We start from the raw sequence: 12955 nt of genomic DNA, 5'->3' as shown, positions 1-12955 counted from the left end.
GAGTGCTGTGGCCGCCGATTGATGACATTACATGTAGAAAAATACGTTGTCACTGGTCGTCTGCGCATTCTACTGTCAGTGAATGTGGAGAGATACACGTTACATCTAAAAGCGTGTAAACATAAAATTCTGTATGAAGCTTGGCAAGACAGTCACACAGACGTATGAGCTCCTTGGTCAAGTTTACGGCAACGAGACATTATCGCGGGCGAGAGTTTTTGAGTGGCACAAGAGGTTCGTTTCGGGGAGAACATCGGTGCAAGACGACACAAGGCAGAGGCGCCCTGCAACTTCACGGAATGAAAACAACGTGTAGCGAATCGGGGAGATTGCACAGCAAGACTGCGCCATTATAGTCGGCATGCTACCTTGCGTGAGAAGTTAGGGAAACAAAAGCCGAATGCCAGACTTGTGCCGCACTCCCTCACAAAGGACCAGAAGGACACGCGAGCATCATTAAGCGCTGATTTTCTCTCCGAGGCAGAGAAGGATGCTGCATTTGTCGACAGCATCATTGCTGAAGACTAAACATGGTGTTTTTAATACGATCCTCAAATTAAGAGGCAGACCGCCGAATGAGCATCTGGGCATCTGGACAATGGAGCCTTCTCCAGGATAGCGCAAGGCCGCACACTGCTCTCAGCGTGACAAAATTTCTCGCCAAGCAAAGCATTACTGTGCTTCCCCATCCGCCGTACTCGCCTGACTTCTCCCCATGAGAGTTTTTCCTGTTTCCTCGTGTGAAGAGAGGCCTAAAAGGTCGCTGGATGGGGAGCGTAAAGGCCATTCAAGAAAGCACGAATAACTAGCTGACAGCCTTGCCAAAGAAAGGAAGCGTTTTCCAACTGTCTCCAAGACCACAAGAAGCGTTGGAAGCGGTGCATAGACGGCAAGGCAGACCAACTCGAAGGGTTGCTGTACAAATGATTTTGATCATAAACCCATTTTTTAAAATCGACTCAGTCTGGGAACTTTACGTACAAACGTATATTTCGCATCATCTGCGCATAAAACATGTTGTCATCTATTGCGATGATTTAGCGCAGGCTCATAAACAGGTTCTCAGATTTATACAATACTATGGAAGCGTATTGTATAACTATCTATCTACCTATCAATGGTTGGTTGTCTATTTTCTCTTTCTTAAGTGTCACTAACGCATATGTTATCTTTTTTTTTTGCCGATGCAGAATGCTTCCATCAATTCTCCAACTAGCTTAACCTTACTTGTGGCGATAACCTACACATCAGAAAAGCATGGTCCACAATACATTGAAGCGCGATTCCTAATACGCTTAGGCAAATTTGGGCCCCCTTTATTTATGGAAGAAATTGAAAGATAAGTTAACCGACAAATGGTTTATTATTTTAACAACCGTTAAGGATTGGGAGAGATGGTACCGACTTTTAAAAGTTTCTACACGTACACTTAGGTACAAAGTAGCAAAATTTGGTGGGAGGGGTAAAGAAAAGGCGGAATATAGCTCTTTCCCACCCTGTATTAACCAGACAGCTCAATACTTTGTCTTAAGACATTAAAATTAAGTTACCCTGCTGTACACCGCTGCACCTAAATTCATAAATGTTCACACATCATTTTCTACAGGCAAGAAAATCTACTCACTTTCTGGCGACGAGGACGAGATCAAGATTGAAGTATTCATGAACGGAATCGGGGAAGGAGACTTCACTGTCTACAATGACCTCCAGTCGTACAAGCGCGGTAAGCTTCACTGAACCTTGGACACCCTCGCCTCAGATATATATTTTTTATCCATTTGAGTTTCACTCTTTATTTGAACACGGAATCACACGGCTAATCTTCTGACTCTGCGATTAGCCGAACCTATTACGTATCGTGCCAGAACCACGATATGATTATGAGGTGCGCTGTAGGTAAGGGCTCCGAATATTTGTGCCACCTGGGGTTCTTTAACCTGCACCGATATCTAGGTACAGGCGGATAGGCAACTTGGTTTGGGTTCATAAAGATGGATAGGCAGCGCTAGTACAAATACAATAGGAAGGGCGGGACATGGGCTATACCCACAACTGGAGTTTTTAAGTGCGAAGCGTTTCTTAGCGAACCTTTGGCACTTTGAGCGTATCTATCTATCTATCTATCTATCTATCTATCTATCTATCTATCTATCTATCTATCTATCTATCTATCTATCTATCTATCTATCTATCTATCTATCTATCTATCTATCTATCTATCTATCTATCTATCTATCTATCTATCTATCTATCTATCTATCTATCTATCTATCTATCTATCTATCTATCTATCTATCTATCTATCTATCTATCTATCTATCTATCTATCTATCTATCTATCTATCTATCTATCTAGCCGCCTACGTCTGGGATATCTCATGATCGCCTCCTTAACATGGTGTAAACCAAAGTTGGCTTGGGAAGGTAAGAGGATTTGACGAATATGATTGTTGGGTCATGACATTAATAACGTGAAAATCCGGTCACGTACGTCGGCAAACCCTATCCTCCAGACACGTGTGGTACGTTCCCGTTTACCGCGGGCTGAGGTGTACGGGTATGCACCACAGGTGATTGACAGTTTATATCTACCCAGGAACGGCGAGAACAAACATTGGTAAATTAATGCGTGAACATTAACAAAAGCCGACATCGGCCGCGTTGACCCGACGAATTCAAAGAATCAAAATGTGCATCCCAGCAGGAATCAAACCTATGCATTCTACGTGGCAGTCGGCTATTTCTAAACCGGCCGGAAACCGGTTTGGAAGAACAGCCTATGCAGGCGTAATGGCGGTGCACCGTCAATTGCGGTTGTGATGCTGGCTATCTAATTTTACAAGGCGGAATGCAGTAAAGAACTTTACGTATGATATCCACATCATTGTACCAAAAGGTGCACCTATAGTTTCGATAATACTGACGTATGTACTCTAGCGCGAATGCTGACGTTACGTCACACTCCAAGTTACCCTTTAAACGCCAGCGTTGTCGACCTGCCTGCTAAGCCCACGATGTGCACACAGCTGCTACAATTACAAAAACACGTCTATCCACCTCGTAACGCTTGCCTCAAAACCACAAAATACAGCATACAAGTACTCGCTGAATGCTTCGCATGAAACAGATTCCCACAACGTGTGAGATCTGCCAAATTTTTTATTGAAAAAAAAAAACGTCCTTAATGCAGCTTGCACCGTGACACACAAGAATTTATCACAGAAGTGTGAATGAAACACATCGAGATTATATCAACAGTAAAGACATACAGTACACGAAACAAAATATTTGTGAGTTTTTGCGGCTAGACGGATAGTAGCCACCCTTGAACTGACGGCATTCTCACCACACCGGAGTATCGCTCCATATCTGAGTATTGCAGATTCCTGTCCATACTTTTTGTTAAAGAGAATACACTCTTAGGCTTCTGCCATCGATTATTAGGAAAACTCGCTGCAGGGACCCGGACTAAACATTCTTTTTCCGTGTACTGATATGTTCAATTCATTATGTAAAATTTTTTAACCAATACGAGCACGAAATTTTTCCGCTATGTTGCGTTTATTAAGGCCCGAGTATTAATTTCATAATTGAGCCTGACTAACAATGTTTCATCTATGCTTTTTGCAGACGCAACATTTGAGCGACAAGGGCGACATACGCGCCGCCTTCATTTTTACACTGTGGTGTGCCAGATGATGACACCGTGGTTTCAACGCGCAAAACCCAATAATATGGTTAAGTTGAGAAAAATGAAAAATATGACGTGCAAAGAAAAAAAATACATATACTCGAGCTTACACCGACAAACATATCTTTTGTTCCTAGCGCGAATAACAAAAACTGAATATTCGTCAACGTAGAATACTTTCGAATATCGTGCGAAATCCGAAATTAAACGAAAAATACCTGACATCTTCGCGAGCCCATTGCAGATTGGCCAAGCCATGAGAAAATATTACACACATGAGACAAGGTCATCTGCAATCCTCTCGAATCGCCCTATCTCTGGATCGCACAGTATGAGTTGCATGTGTTTCCTATACGCGTAAACTTGCCGTTTGTGAACATTATCGATAGACTGGGTATGTACAGACATGCAGCTGTATTTGCACTCTTGCATACGGTCGCAAAACGGCTACACAAAGGTGTAAGTACTCGGTATATTATATAATTGATGAGCACTGAGACTTTCTTGGATGAATATTCTCAACATCCTGCACGTGGATGTGCAAGGTGGATGCGCTCGAAGAAATGTTTTATTTCTCAAATAATCCTGGTAATGTCGCTTATCGAGCAATGTTTGTTCACAAACCACCAGTATCCGTTCAGTGGCATTACGTTACAGCCACAACACCATGGGCAGGAGACGGTGTACGGTCAGCACTTCAATCCGTAGTGGGGCCTACGGCACTACGTCTTCCTTCGTCGGTGACTGTAAAATTAAAAAAAAAGACATTGTCAGTTCACATAGAAAATTCTTTGCAAGCCTACCAGTGTGGGTGTTCGATAAGCGCTTTTACTGAGCTGTCAAAACTCACTAAATATAACACCAGCACCGAATACCAAAGAGAAATTTAATATTCCCCGCCAGATTCATGAGAACTCCCTCGGCTCCCTAAAGATATGCATCCTGTTCATCGAGAGCATTGCGAGCATATCACGGTCTCTCTCGATACCGCAGAGTATCCGTGTGGACAGAGATTCGCCTTAACAGTTGTGGACTCCATGGGCAATGTTGCGACGGCAGCATCCAAACCTCGTCTTCTGCAGAGGCAGAGGAGGCGCCGGTGGTACTTGCCCCAATCGTTGTTAATTTATTTGTCCTTGTAAGTGACAAAAAACTGCCACACACAACCTCGGAGCGGGTAGGGTTTGCAGGACAGCCCTAGCCATTCTGTCCTATAATCCGACATGCCAACTTGTTAGATTACCCTGGCCACCTACTCAAGCAGGCCTAATTAGTAAAGAAATGGCCAAACAAGTGCACGAGCTTATGCTGGGCTAGGGGACGCTCCAGAAGCCAAAAAGCTCCCTCCAGCATTCACCTCCAAAGAATGACTGCTTACGTACCACGACATTTGCGGGCATTACCGCCTAGGTCGCGAAACCCTCCCACGTTTACTGCGTCGGCCCTCACGCAGGCGCGAGGTTCTATGGCGCAAACTGCAGGCCCGCAGTTTTCTCTGCCCTAACTTACGCCACACAAATTTACCCGGGAATGTATCCTAGTACGGAATGCGAGTTCAGTTCTGTCTGCAGTGCGGACCTTTACCTATAGTAATGTGGCAATGTAAAAATCATTCCCCTCCCCCGCGCCTTCGTAAACATTTAAGTAGTCAGGAGCTGTGGGAGGATTCCATGTGCCACCCCGCACTTCAGGAGGCTATCCTGAGGTGGGCTGAAGTAGCAGAGGAGGCCTACCGTGAGTTGCATCCCTTGCCTTCGCGCTGCCTCTTTCCCTTAAAATTGGATTATTAAATTGTCTCTCTCTCACTTACAAGGCTAAAACAAACTAGTTTTATTTGTTTATTCATTTCTTCATTTATTTTGAACCTCTGTGTACGCAATACCGTCTTCGCAGAAAGAATGAAAAAAGGGCAATATATTGCAGTGGCTTCTTTCTTTGTTAGGCAGAACCAAATGAATCTAACAGAACAACTGGGCCAAATGGAAAGCATAGCGGATAATATTGTTGCTTTTAAGAGTATGCATTAATAATTGTGACATAAATTGGATGTGGATCCCGCCGACAGAGAAGGTGCTGTTTCATCCACTTGAGTATCCAACTTGGCGGTGTTGCAATGAGGCACATCAATTTCTTAGACTATTTTCTAATCATTTATTTATCCTAAAAAGTCATTAACCATTGCACTCTATGAATGTAGATGACCAGCGAAGATGCGGAGCATACGACAGAGAGATGACACTTAATTTTGACGAAAAGTAAATAAATCCACAGAATTTTCATGAAAGGCAGAGAGAAGTATGTACACAAAGTCCCTTTTATTAAGCATATACACTCTAAGAAGAAAAAGCATGTGTGACTCTTTTCGGAGAGATCTGACTTGCCACGTATACGACTCTTTGAAAAGGCACGTGACTCTCTTGGGGGGTCAGAATCGGCGCGCTTTAGGAGAGTACAGTGACTCTCTAGGAATAGTGGAAGGACTCTTATCCGATGGATCACATTGCCAATGAAGGAGTCAGAATACTCTTGCCAGTAACACTCCTACGGGGGTCAAATGACACAATACCGAAGCGTCAAGTGACTACACAACTATTTATGTTACTCAATTGACCCATGCTCTACTTTTGGGCGACTACTGTTGGAAATAGTGAAGTATTCATCTTAAGCAAGTCCACTAATACTTGCCGTTGTGCCCAGCTACTGCCAAAAAGAATTGTTCAATTTTGGCATTATTTTAATGAAAGTCGTCAAGACAACACACCTTTCCAGCAGTGTAATCTAGAAAGCGCGAAAAGATGGTCTGCGATTTCCAATTGGGCAGCTGAGGTATTCCTTATTTACATGCTTGTATGAGTACAGCCAACTATAATGTGTGACTGTGGTATGCATAGGTGCATACCACAGGTGATATGGTGCAAATTAAACTGCAAAAAAAACAACATCATGTTTCCATATTTATTCCTTATGATTATGAATAAATCAAGAAGTCGTGATGGCTCCTGTTCAGCGTGAGCAGTCATGAACAATTGTATCTGAAAAGCAGAACGTGATATGATGATGAGAAAAACGGAATTGCAGTAACAGTTTGCAAAACGTACACAATAAGTGATTCACACCGACATAATGACGGGTCACAACAAAACAACAAATCCAAACAGGCATTGTAAGGAACCAAGTTTTTTGCCATTATCGTGTGAAACACAACATGCAAATAGTAGCTTTTGTAACACGTCACTTGGCGACAAACTTGCAGCCCAAGATGATGTGGGCCTCTTTTAAACAACAAACGAAATTGGTTTAGGCGCCTTTGCGTGGGTGCCACTCACCTCTTTTCCTACGTCGTGTTTTCCAGCCAAAGGAAATGTAGGACCGACTGCCTCGTTGAAAGGACGGAAGCTGCTGTTGATTATCCCATCATTAGTGGTGAGGCGGCAGACCATAGCAACACCTTCGTTTTCCCAGTAAAGAGGCGGGGGAAGCGATCCGAGATTCTGGGAATAACCAGCACACCCACACTGATTATTTGTATTTAAAACCACTCTTTGTTCAACACACCATTACTGCACACACATTTGACACGTGTGTTTCGTTTTGAGTAATTGTACAACGAAAACAAATTTTCACGTAAATGAAGGTGGGAACCTCGTTCCGCAATAGGCCCTGGCTATGCAGGAATGAAAGCACTTCTTTTCTGAGAAATCGCTTCAAAATTTGCTTTCAGAGTAAGCCCAGCTTTGCGCCGGCGCATTGCGACACCCAAGCGCATCCTCCAGCAGTCACGGGCACGAAGTAAGCGGTTAGTGTGCGCGCTTTACAGTGAAAGCTGTTATGAGATCATAACAAGGGCCGTTTTTAGCGCCGTAGTAGTCCGCCGCCGGCGCCTCAGGTGTCCGTAACCACTATCGCTCGAAATAAGAAAAAAAAACGAAAAAAGAAAAAATATCCGGGATGGAACGAGGTTCGAACCTGGGCCGTCTGCGCGGGATCCCTGTGTCCTACCTCAGAGCCATGCCGGTGCTTGAAAATGCCTTGCAAAAAGACCCTTTGCAGGCTTGTTGTCGAGAAGGAACCACATTAACATATGTAATGTAGTGTGGTAGAAGAGTAAAATGACAACCAGGAGTCACACAACGCGAATTTTGTAACCAGGCATCAGACAACGTGAATTGCGCAACGAGAGGATTGTTGAATGCTTCCAACCCATTACAAGGGTATCTGCCGTTAATTATTCATCGTCGTCAGCCAAAGCATCAACAAAGTGAACGTAATATCTTAGAGGTATTTAGCGGGTACCACGGTTCTCCGCAGAATGACGAAAAATTGTTTAGTGGCTGCTTCCCTTCTTCACAAAAATTATGATGATTTATAGCGTAGTGGGTTCCTCGCGTTGCACTTCTATTGGTTGCCAAGGAAGCCCTTAAGGCTCCCATGATCCATTTCCTCAAGGTTTCAGTTAAGGTAATTCCCTCTCTCTCAATCTTTCTCTTGTTAACGTATGTTATAAATCGCGGTGGGAGAGTTCAATAACGATCGGGCGTCACACAATGCGAATTACATAACTAGTGGGTCTTTTAAAGCTTACAACCCATTACAAAGGGCTCAGACATAATTCTTCATCGTCATCAACCGTCGCATCAACAAAGTGCACATGATGCTTTACATATCGAACCTCGCTTCTCAGCAGAATGACGAATAATGTCGTGGTGGGTAATTATGATTTGTGGCGTAGTGGATACGTTGCTAGTGTACTTGTATTAGTAGCCACAAGAGAGTTTATAACGGGCTCTAGAAATCCCGCTCTTCCAGCTTTCGGTGTGACTGTGCTGCGCTATCCGCGCAGGCCTGGCGTTTTTTTTTTTTTAACACGAAAGTGTTTTATGCCGGGGTCCACCACGGCTCCACTGACGCATTTCCGTCACGGATATGAAGTTGTAAAATATAAAGACTAACAATGGCAAAGAAAAAGCTAGAAACAAACGTTCCGTCACCGGGAGTCGAACTGACGACCCCACGATCCCAAGCGCGCAGCGCGAAACGATTCCGCCAAAGACAGCACGTTCTGCGCTATACTAACGGCGTGCTATTTATATTTACACCATTTGTCGGTGCGGTACTCGTAGATCGAGGGTACATCAGCGTGCTCTCGTTTTCACTAGCGAGATGGCGCGAAGAGCTCGAAAGGCGCGCTTTGAAGGCCGTCGACCCACGCGTTGAGACGAGCGTGCGCTTCTACAGGGCGTGGTCGCTCGAGCACGCGCGCTTATCTGTGATGGCGGTGGTTTGTACGTCTTGCGCTCTCCCCGCAAGCCTGCGTTGAAGTTACAGAGAGCACGAAGGTCACTTCTCTCACTGCAGCGGCCGCTTTTACGAATAGAGTGCGCTGTTCAAAAACAAATGAGGTACAACTGTCACAGTTCGCGCTCATCCTGTGTATACTTGTACGTTCGTTTCGTGCGTCCTCCTTTGTATTTGACCAGCGCGCTTTAACTGTCGAGCTGTGACAGTTGTTAGTTCGTGCTCATCCTGTGTATGTTCGTTCTGTGCGTCCTTTCTGATTGAGCAGCGCGTTGCAAGCTTGCAGCTGCTTGCCTTTCTTCGTGTGACATTACAACTTGTTGCTATAGAATTCATTCCTTCGCCCTCGGGGCGAAACAATGCACAACAAACGCTCAAGTGTGTCTTTGAAGACACGTTTTACTTTCGTGTTATACCGATTCCTATGACAGGGGGATCAACCATGTTTTTACAAACGTAGCCAACCCTTAAATACTCAGATAAACACCTGCGAGTACGAGTGCCCGAACGACACCTAGCGCGCGCGGACGTTGTCTACGCCGAGATCAGACATGTCATATGGTAGAATTACCGCACATAGCTCCCACAGTCACGTACACTCACTCGATTCTGGTATAGCGTCAGACATCACACCAAATGTAGGCAAACCACGAAATCAGGAAACAGAAACGAGGGAAAAAATTGCGCTGCGGTGGCCACAACAACGCACGCCGTCGAAAGTCTCGAGCTTTTCACCTTACCGGTGAGGCATGTCCAACTTAAGTTACTATACCGCGTACGCGCTGGAAACATCGTACTATATCTGCATCTTAAACTACCGTCATTAAGCCAACAAAAACCATTATATAGCGCCTCTAAGTGTTCTGTACACAGACTTTGTTTTTTACTTTCCCACGCTCGGAAGCATGCTGCACACTCAATGTCGATGTAAATGTTATTATGAAGCAGACTAAAGGGCATCTCAAAACGACATGTTGCATCTTCAGCAGTGCATACAGAATCTGCGATCAGCAAACAATGACCCTTTGTAATTATTTGCAGTGCTCATTTTATGGATGCTTGTACACCAACGCGCATCACGCTGTCAACTCGTTAGCTCACAGTTTTAGTTGGGTACCTGCAACAGCCCCGCGGACGCAGGCTGTTTTAGCAAATGGCTGGCAGCCTACTTACGCAGAGCTGCTGCAGACGCCCGGCTAAAACTGTATAATTAGTACCAACCAAAGCTATACACTCACCTCTAACAAGAGCACGTTGTTCGTGTTCGCAGCTCCATGAATATTCCGCCGTCCAAGCGTCACTTCGAGGACAGAGCCTGGCGTCACCGCCACCGAACATGCGCACGTTCGCTCGAACACAAAACTACAAGACAGGACACTGACGCAACCCGCGCAGCACCGCGACGCATTCCAAAAGACCGTGGAGAATGTGAGAGGAGGCGGAGGCGCAGCGCCAGCACGGCTCCGTCGGCAAGCCACGGCGCCACAACGGCGCCGAATAGCAAACGCGCGATATATACGGCGTATACGGCGGCGCCTTCATTACGGAAGCTAATCGAAAGGCGCTTCAAGGGTGTATAGTGACTCCTGGAGAAATGCTAACTCAATTTTTCTTCTTCTACCTTCCAAAAGGGGCCAAGTGGATACCCGAAGAGAGTCACGGTGCCGTGACCCTCTTCTGACTTGTTTTTTCTTAGGGTGTATATGCTCCTTGAAAGTTTCTCCAATATAGCACAATGCATCTTCTCGTCGCAATCTCCGTTTCGCGACATTTTGGTGGAACTATGGTGAGCAGTGTAGTTCGCCAAATTTGTGCGGCACATACGCTTTTTCCCGCGGGCAATTTCTTCACTTTCCGTGCACCAGTGGTGGGTAGTGCGACTTGCAAGATTCCGTGGCACATACATGTGCTAGGTGTGTTCTGCTTACGGACGCATGTTTCGCCTAGGCACATACAGCTTCACTGTATACCTTTCGAGAAGCTTTGTGCGGTGCCCTTTAAGTTTCAGCGCGACATAATCTAAAGCTACAAGCTATCTCGAAGCAACGGAGAGGTACTCACACACGCAGACTGTAGATCCAACACTCTCTTCGCATTCAGCGGAATGAAATGTGAAAGTTTTCCAATCAGACACTATCGGGCAGCTGTCGTTGTTCATTCTGGAGGAAAATCGAGAAATTAGTCGCTTGCGATTCACTGTGAGAATACAAGACCTACAAAATTCATACTTTTATAGAACTTTTCTCTCCAAGAACGTTCTGTTCGCATCCTAACGTAGACTAAACCCAGTAATACGTCTAAGATAGAAATGAAAAAGAAGGCCGCACTAACACCGGAAGGGGAAAGCATTTACTACAACTGGAAGTTTTAGCGACGCGCTTCCTCAGCTCGGACGGTGTTCTAGCTGTGTAGGCAGGTGCATGTTGGAACCTGCGCAGCCGGCAAGGCAACCGCGAGTCGTCAGTACGCACAGCGCCCTGGCAGCTGCCAGGGGAGGGGCATAGAGTAAATATACTTTCTAGAGGAAAAACTCCCCATATGGCTCATGCATTGAAACTTATAACCGCATGGGTTCCGCCATGATGGATCAAAACGAACGTTGCCAGAGCCTGCGACGCTCGCTAAGTATGACGGCAGTAATTAGTTTCAATCGACTAACCTAAATCAGCTGGATGCTGTTGGCGCTATGTCAGGGAACATCTGCTGTGTTTTGATGCGTTAAGTCGTGTGTTAGTGTAGCGTTGTCTGTGCAGCTGGCGCGATTATAACACTTAATATTGCCACCTGTTTGTGCATGATTTTTACTGGGCACGCCCTCCCAATAATATCTCTGCTCGCTGGCACAAGGGTCACTCGACGAATTCGCAGCTCGAAGCAATGAGCGTAGGCCGTGGTCGCGCGGTGCTTCGACTTGCAATGACGAGGCACCTGTATTAACATTCTTATTCAGCTCATTGCTGCAGTGCTTGAGCGCAGAGAGCCATGAAGCAGAAAAATGTCGATTGCAGCACGCATCGGTGAATGTGAGTGAGACGTAACCGGAAAGCTCCAATCAAAACTAAAGTTACAGGGCACACGAAGTTTTATCGTCTTTAAAAAGACTAAAAAAAAAAACTTAGGTTGCGCCTAGTTGGTACATAACTTTCAGTGCTTGTCTCATCACGTCTTTGCCGTCCGTCCTGGTTTGCACCGAAGCTTTCAGCTTGAAAGAAAGAAGGCTGCCGCATGAAGTCGAGTTGTTGGTATGTGGCGAGAGAAAATGCAAATAACGGGACACTAGGACAACTACTATATACACGACGTAAACGATGTTTCGGCGGCGTCAACACGACGCGGAAACCGGCGCAATCAGCCGCAACCGCACTCTAGAGGATTGTTGATACGGTGGTGCTATTTAGTAAACCGATATGGTGGCGCAAATTTAGCAAAACCACATTGCTCTCACTGCGCCAACTATCTGTCGGCGTAGCGCACGTTTCGTTCCCGATTCTACACCCTGCACTCACTTCAAGATCAACACAACCTGGCAAGCGCCGCACAGCTAACGGCAGGATAAGAACCTTGTCCTAAAGCTACGCTGTTAAACTCAGACGCCGCAGCACAATGACAGCAACGTTCTTTCAGCGATCTAGGTGTTCACTTCACATATCTTTCAGCTTTCAGATCATTACACACGTACCGGTTGAAAGCTTTCGATGTGTATGAGTGACTTGTTTTGCTTGGACCTGACTGCATAAATTTCTTGTACCAGCATGGGCACTAACAATAAAAGATGCAAATTTTACTTGATTGAGGTTATTCAGCCAGTCGAGGCCAGTGTGGCCACCTGGCGATAACTACTACACACGCGAGCCGCGATTTAGCAACAACAAAAAACAAGATACCTCAGGAAGCAAGAAGCGCAGTAGCGCAAACATGCAGCAAGAATGCGCTTGCCTAATGATGATGATAGTGCTTGCAGCGCCATCT

General features: G+C 45.4%; 1 protein-coding gene across 1 annotated transcript in view; it reads left to right on the top strand.

The window, feature by feature from the left end:
- LOC119388405 (cathepsin B) overlaps positions 1 to 1737 on the top strand; it is an 83497-nt gene extending 81760 nt beyond the window's left edge. Inside the window, exon 4 of the mRNA XM_049414371.1 lies at positions 1607 to 1737. Coding sequence (XP_049270328.1) covers positions 1607 to 1737 — 131 coding nt within the window. The remainder of the gene's footprint in view (positions 1 to 1606) is intronic.
- Positions 1738 to 12955: the final 11218 nt, after the last annotated feature.

Source organism: Rhipicephalus sanguineus, chromosome 3 (assembly GCF_013339695.2).
Source record: "Rhipicephalus sanguineus isolate Rsan-2018 chromosome 3, BIME_Rsan_1.4, whole genome shotgun sequence".
NCBI lineage: Eukaryota > Metazoa > Arthropoda > Arachnida > Ixodida > Ixodidae > Rhipicephalus > Rhipicephalus sanguineus.
The sequence above is the reverse complement of the archived record's forward strand: the minus strand, read 5'-3'. Positions and strand labels throughout refer to the sequence as shown.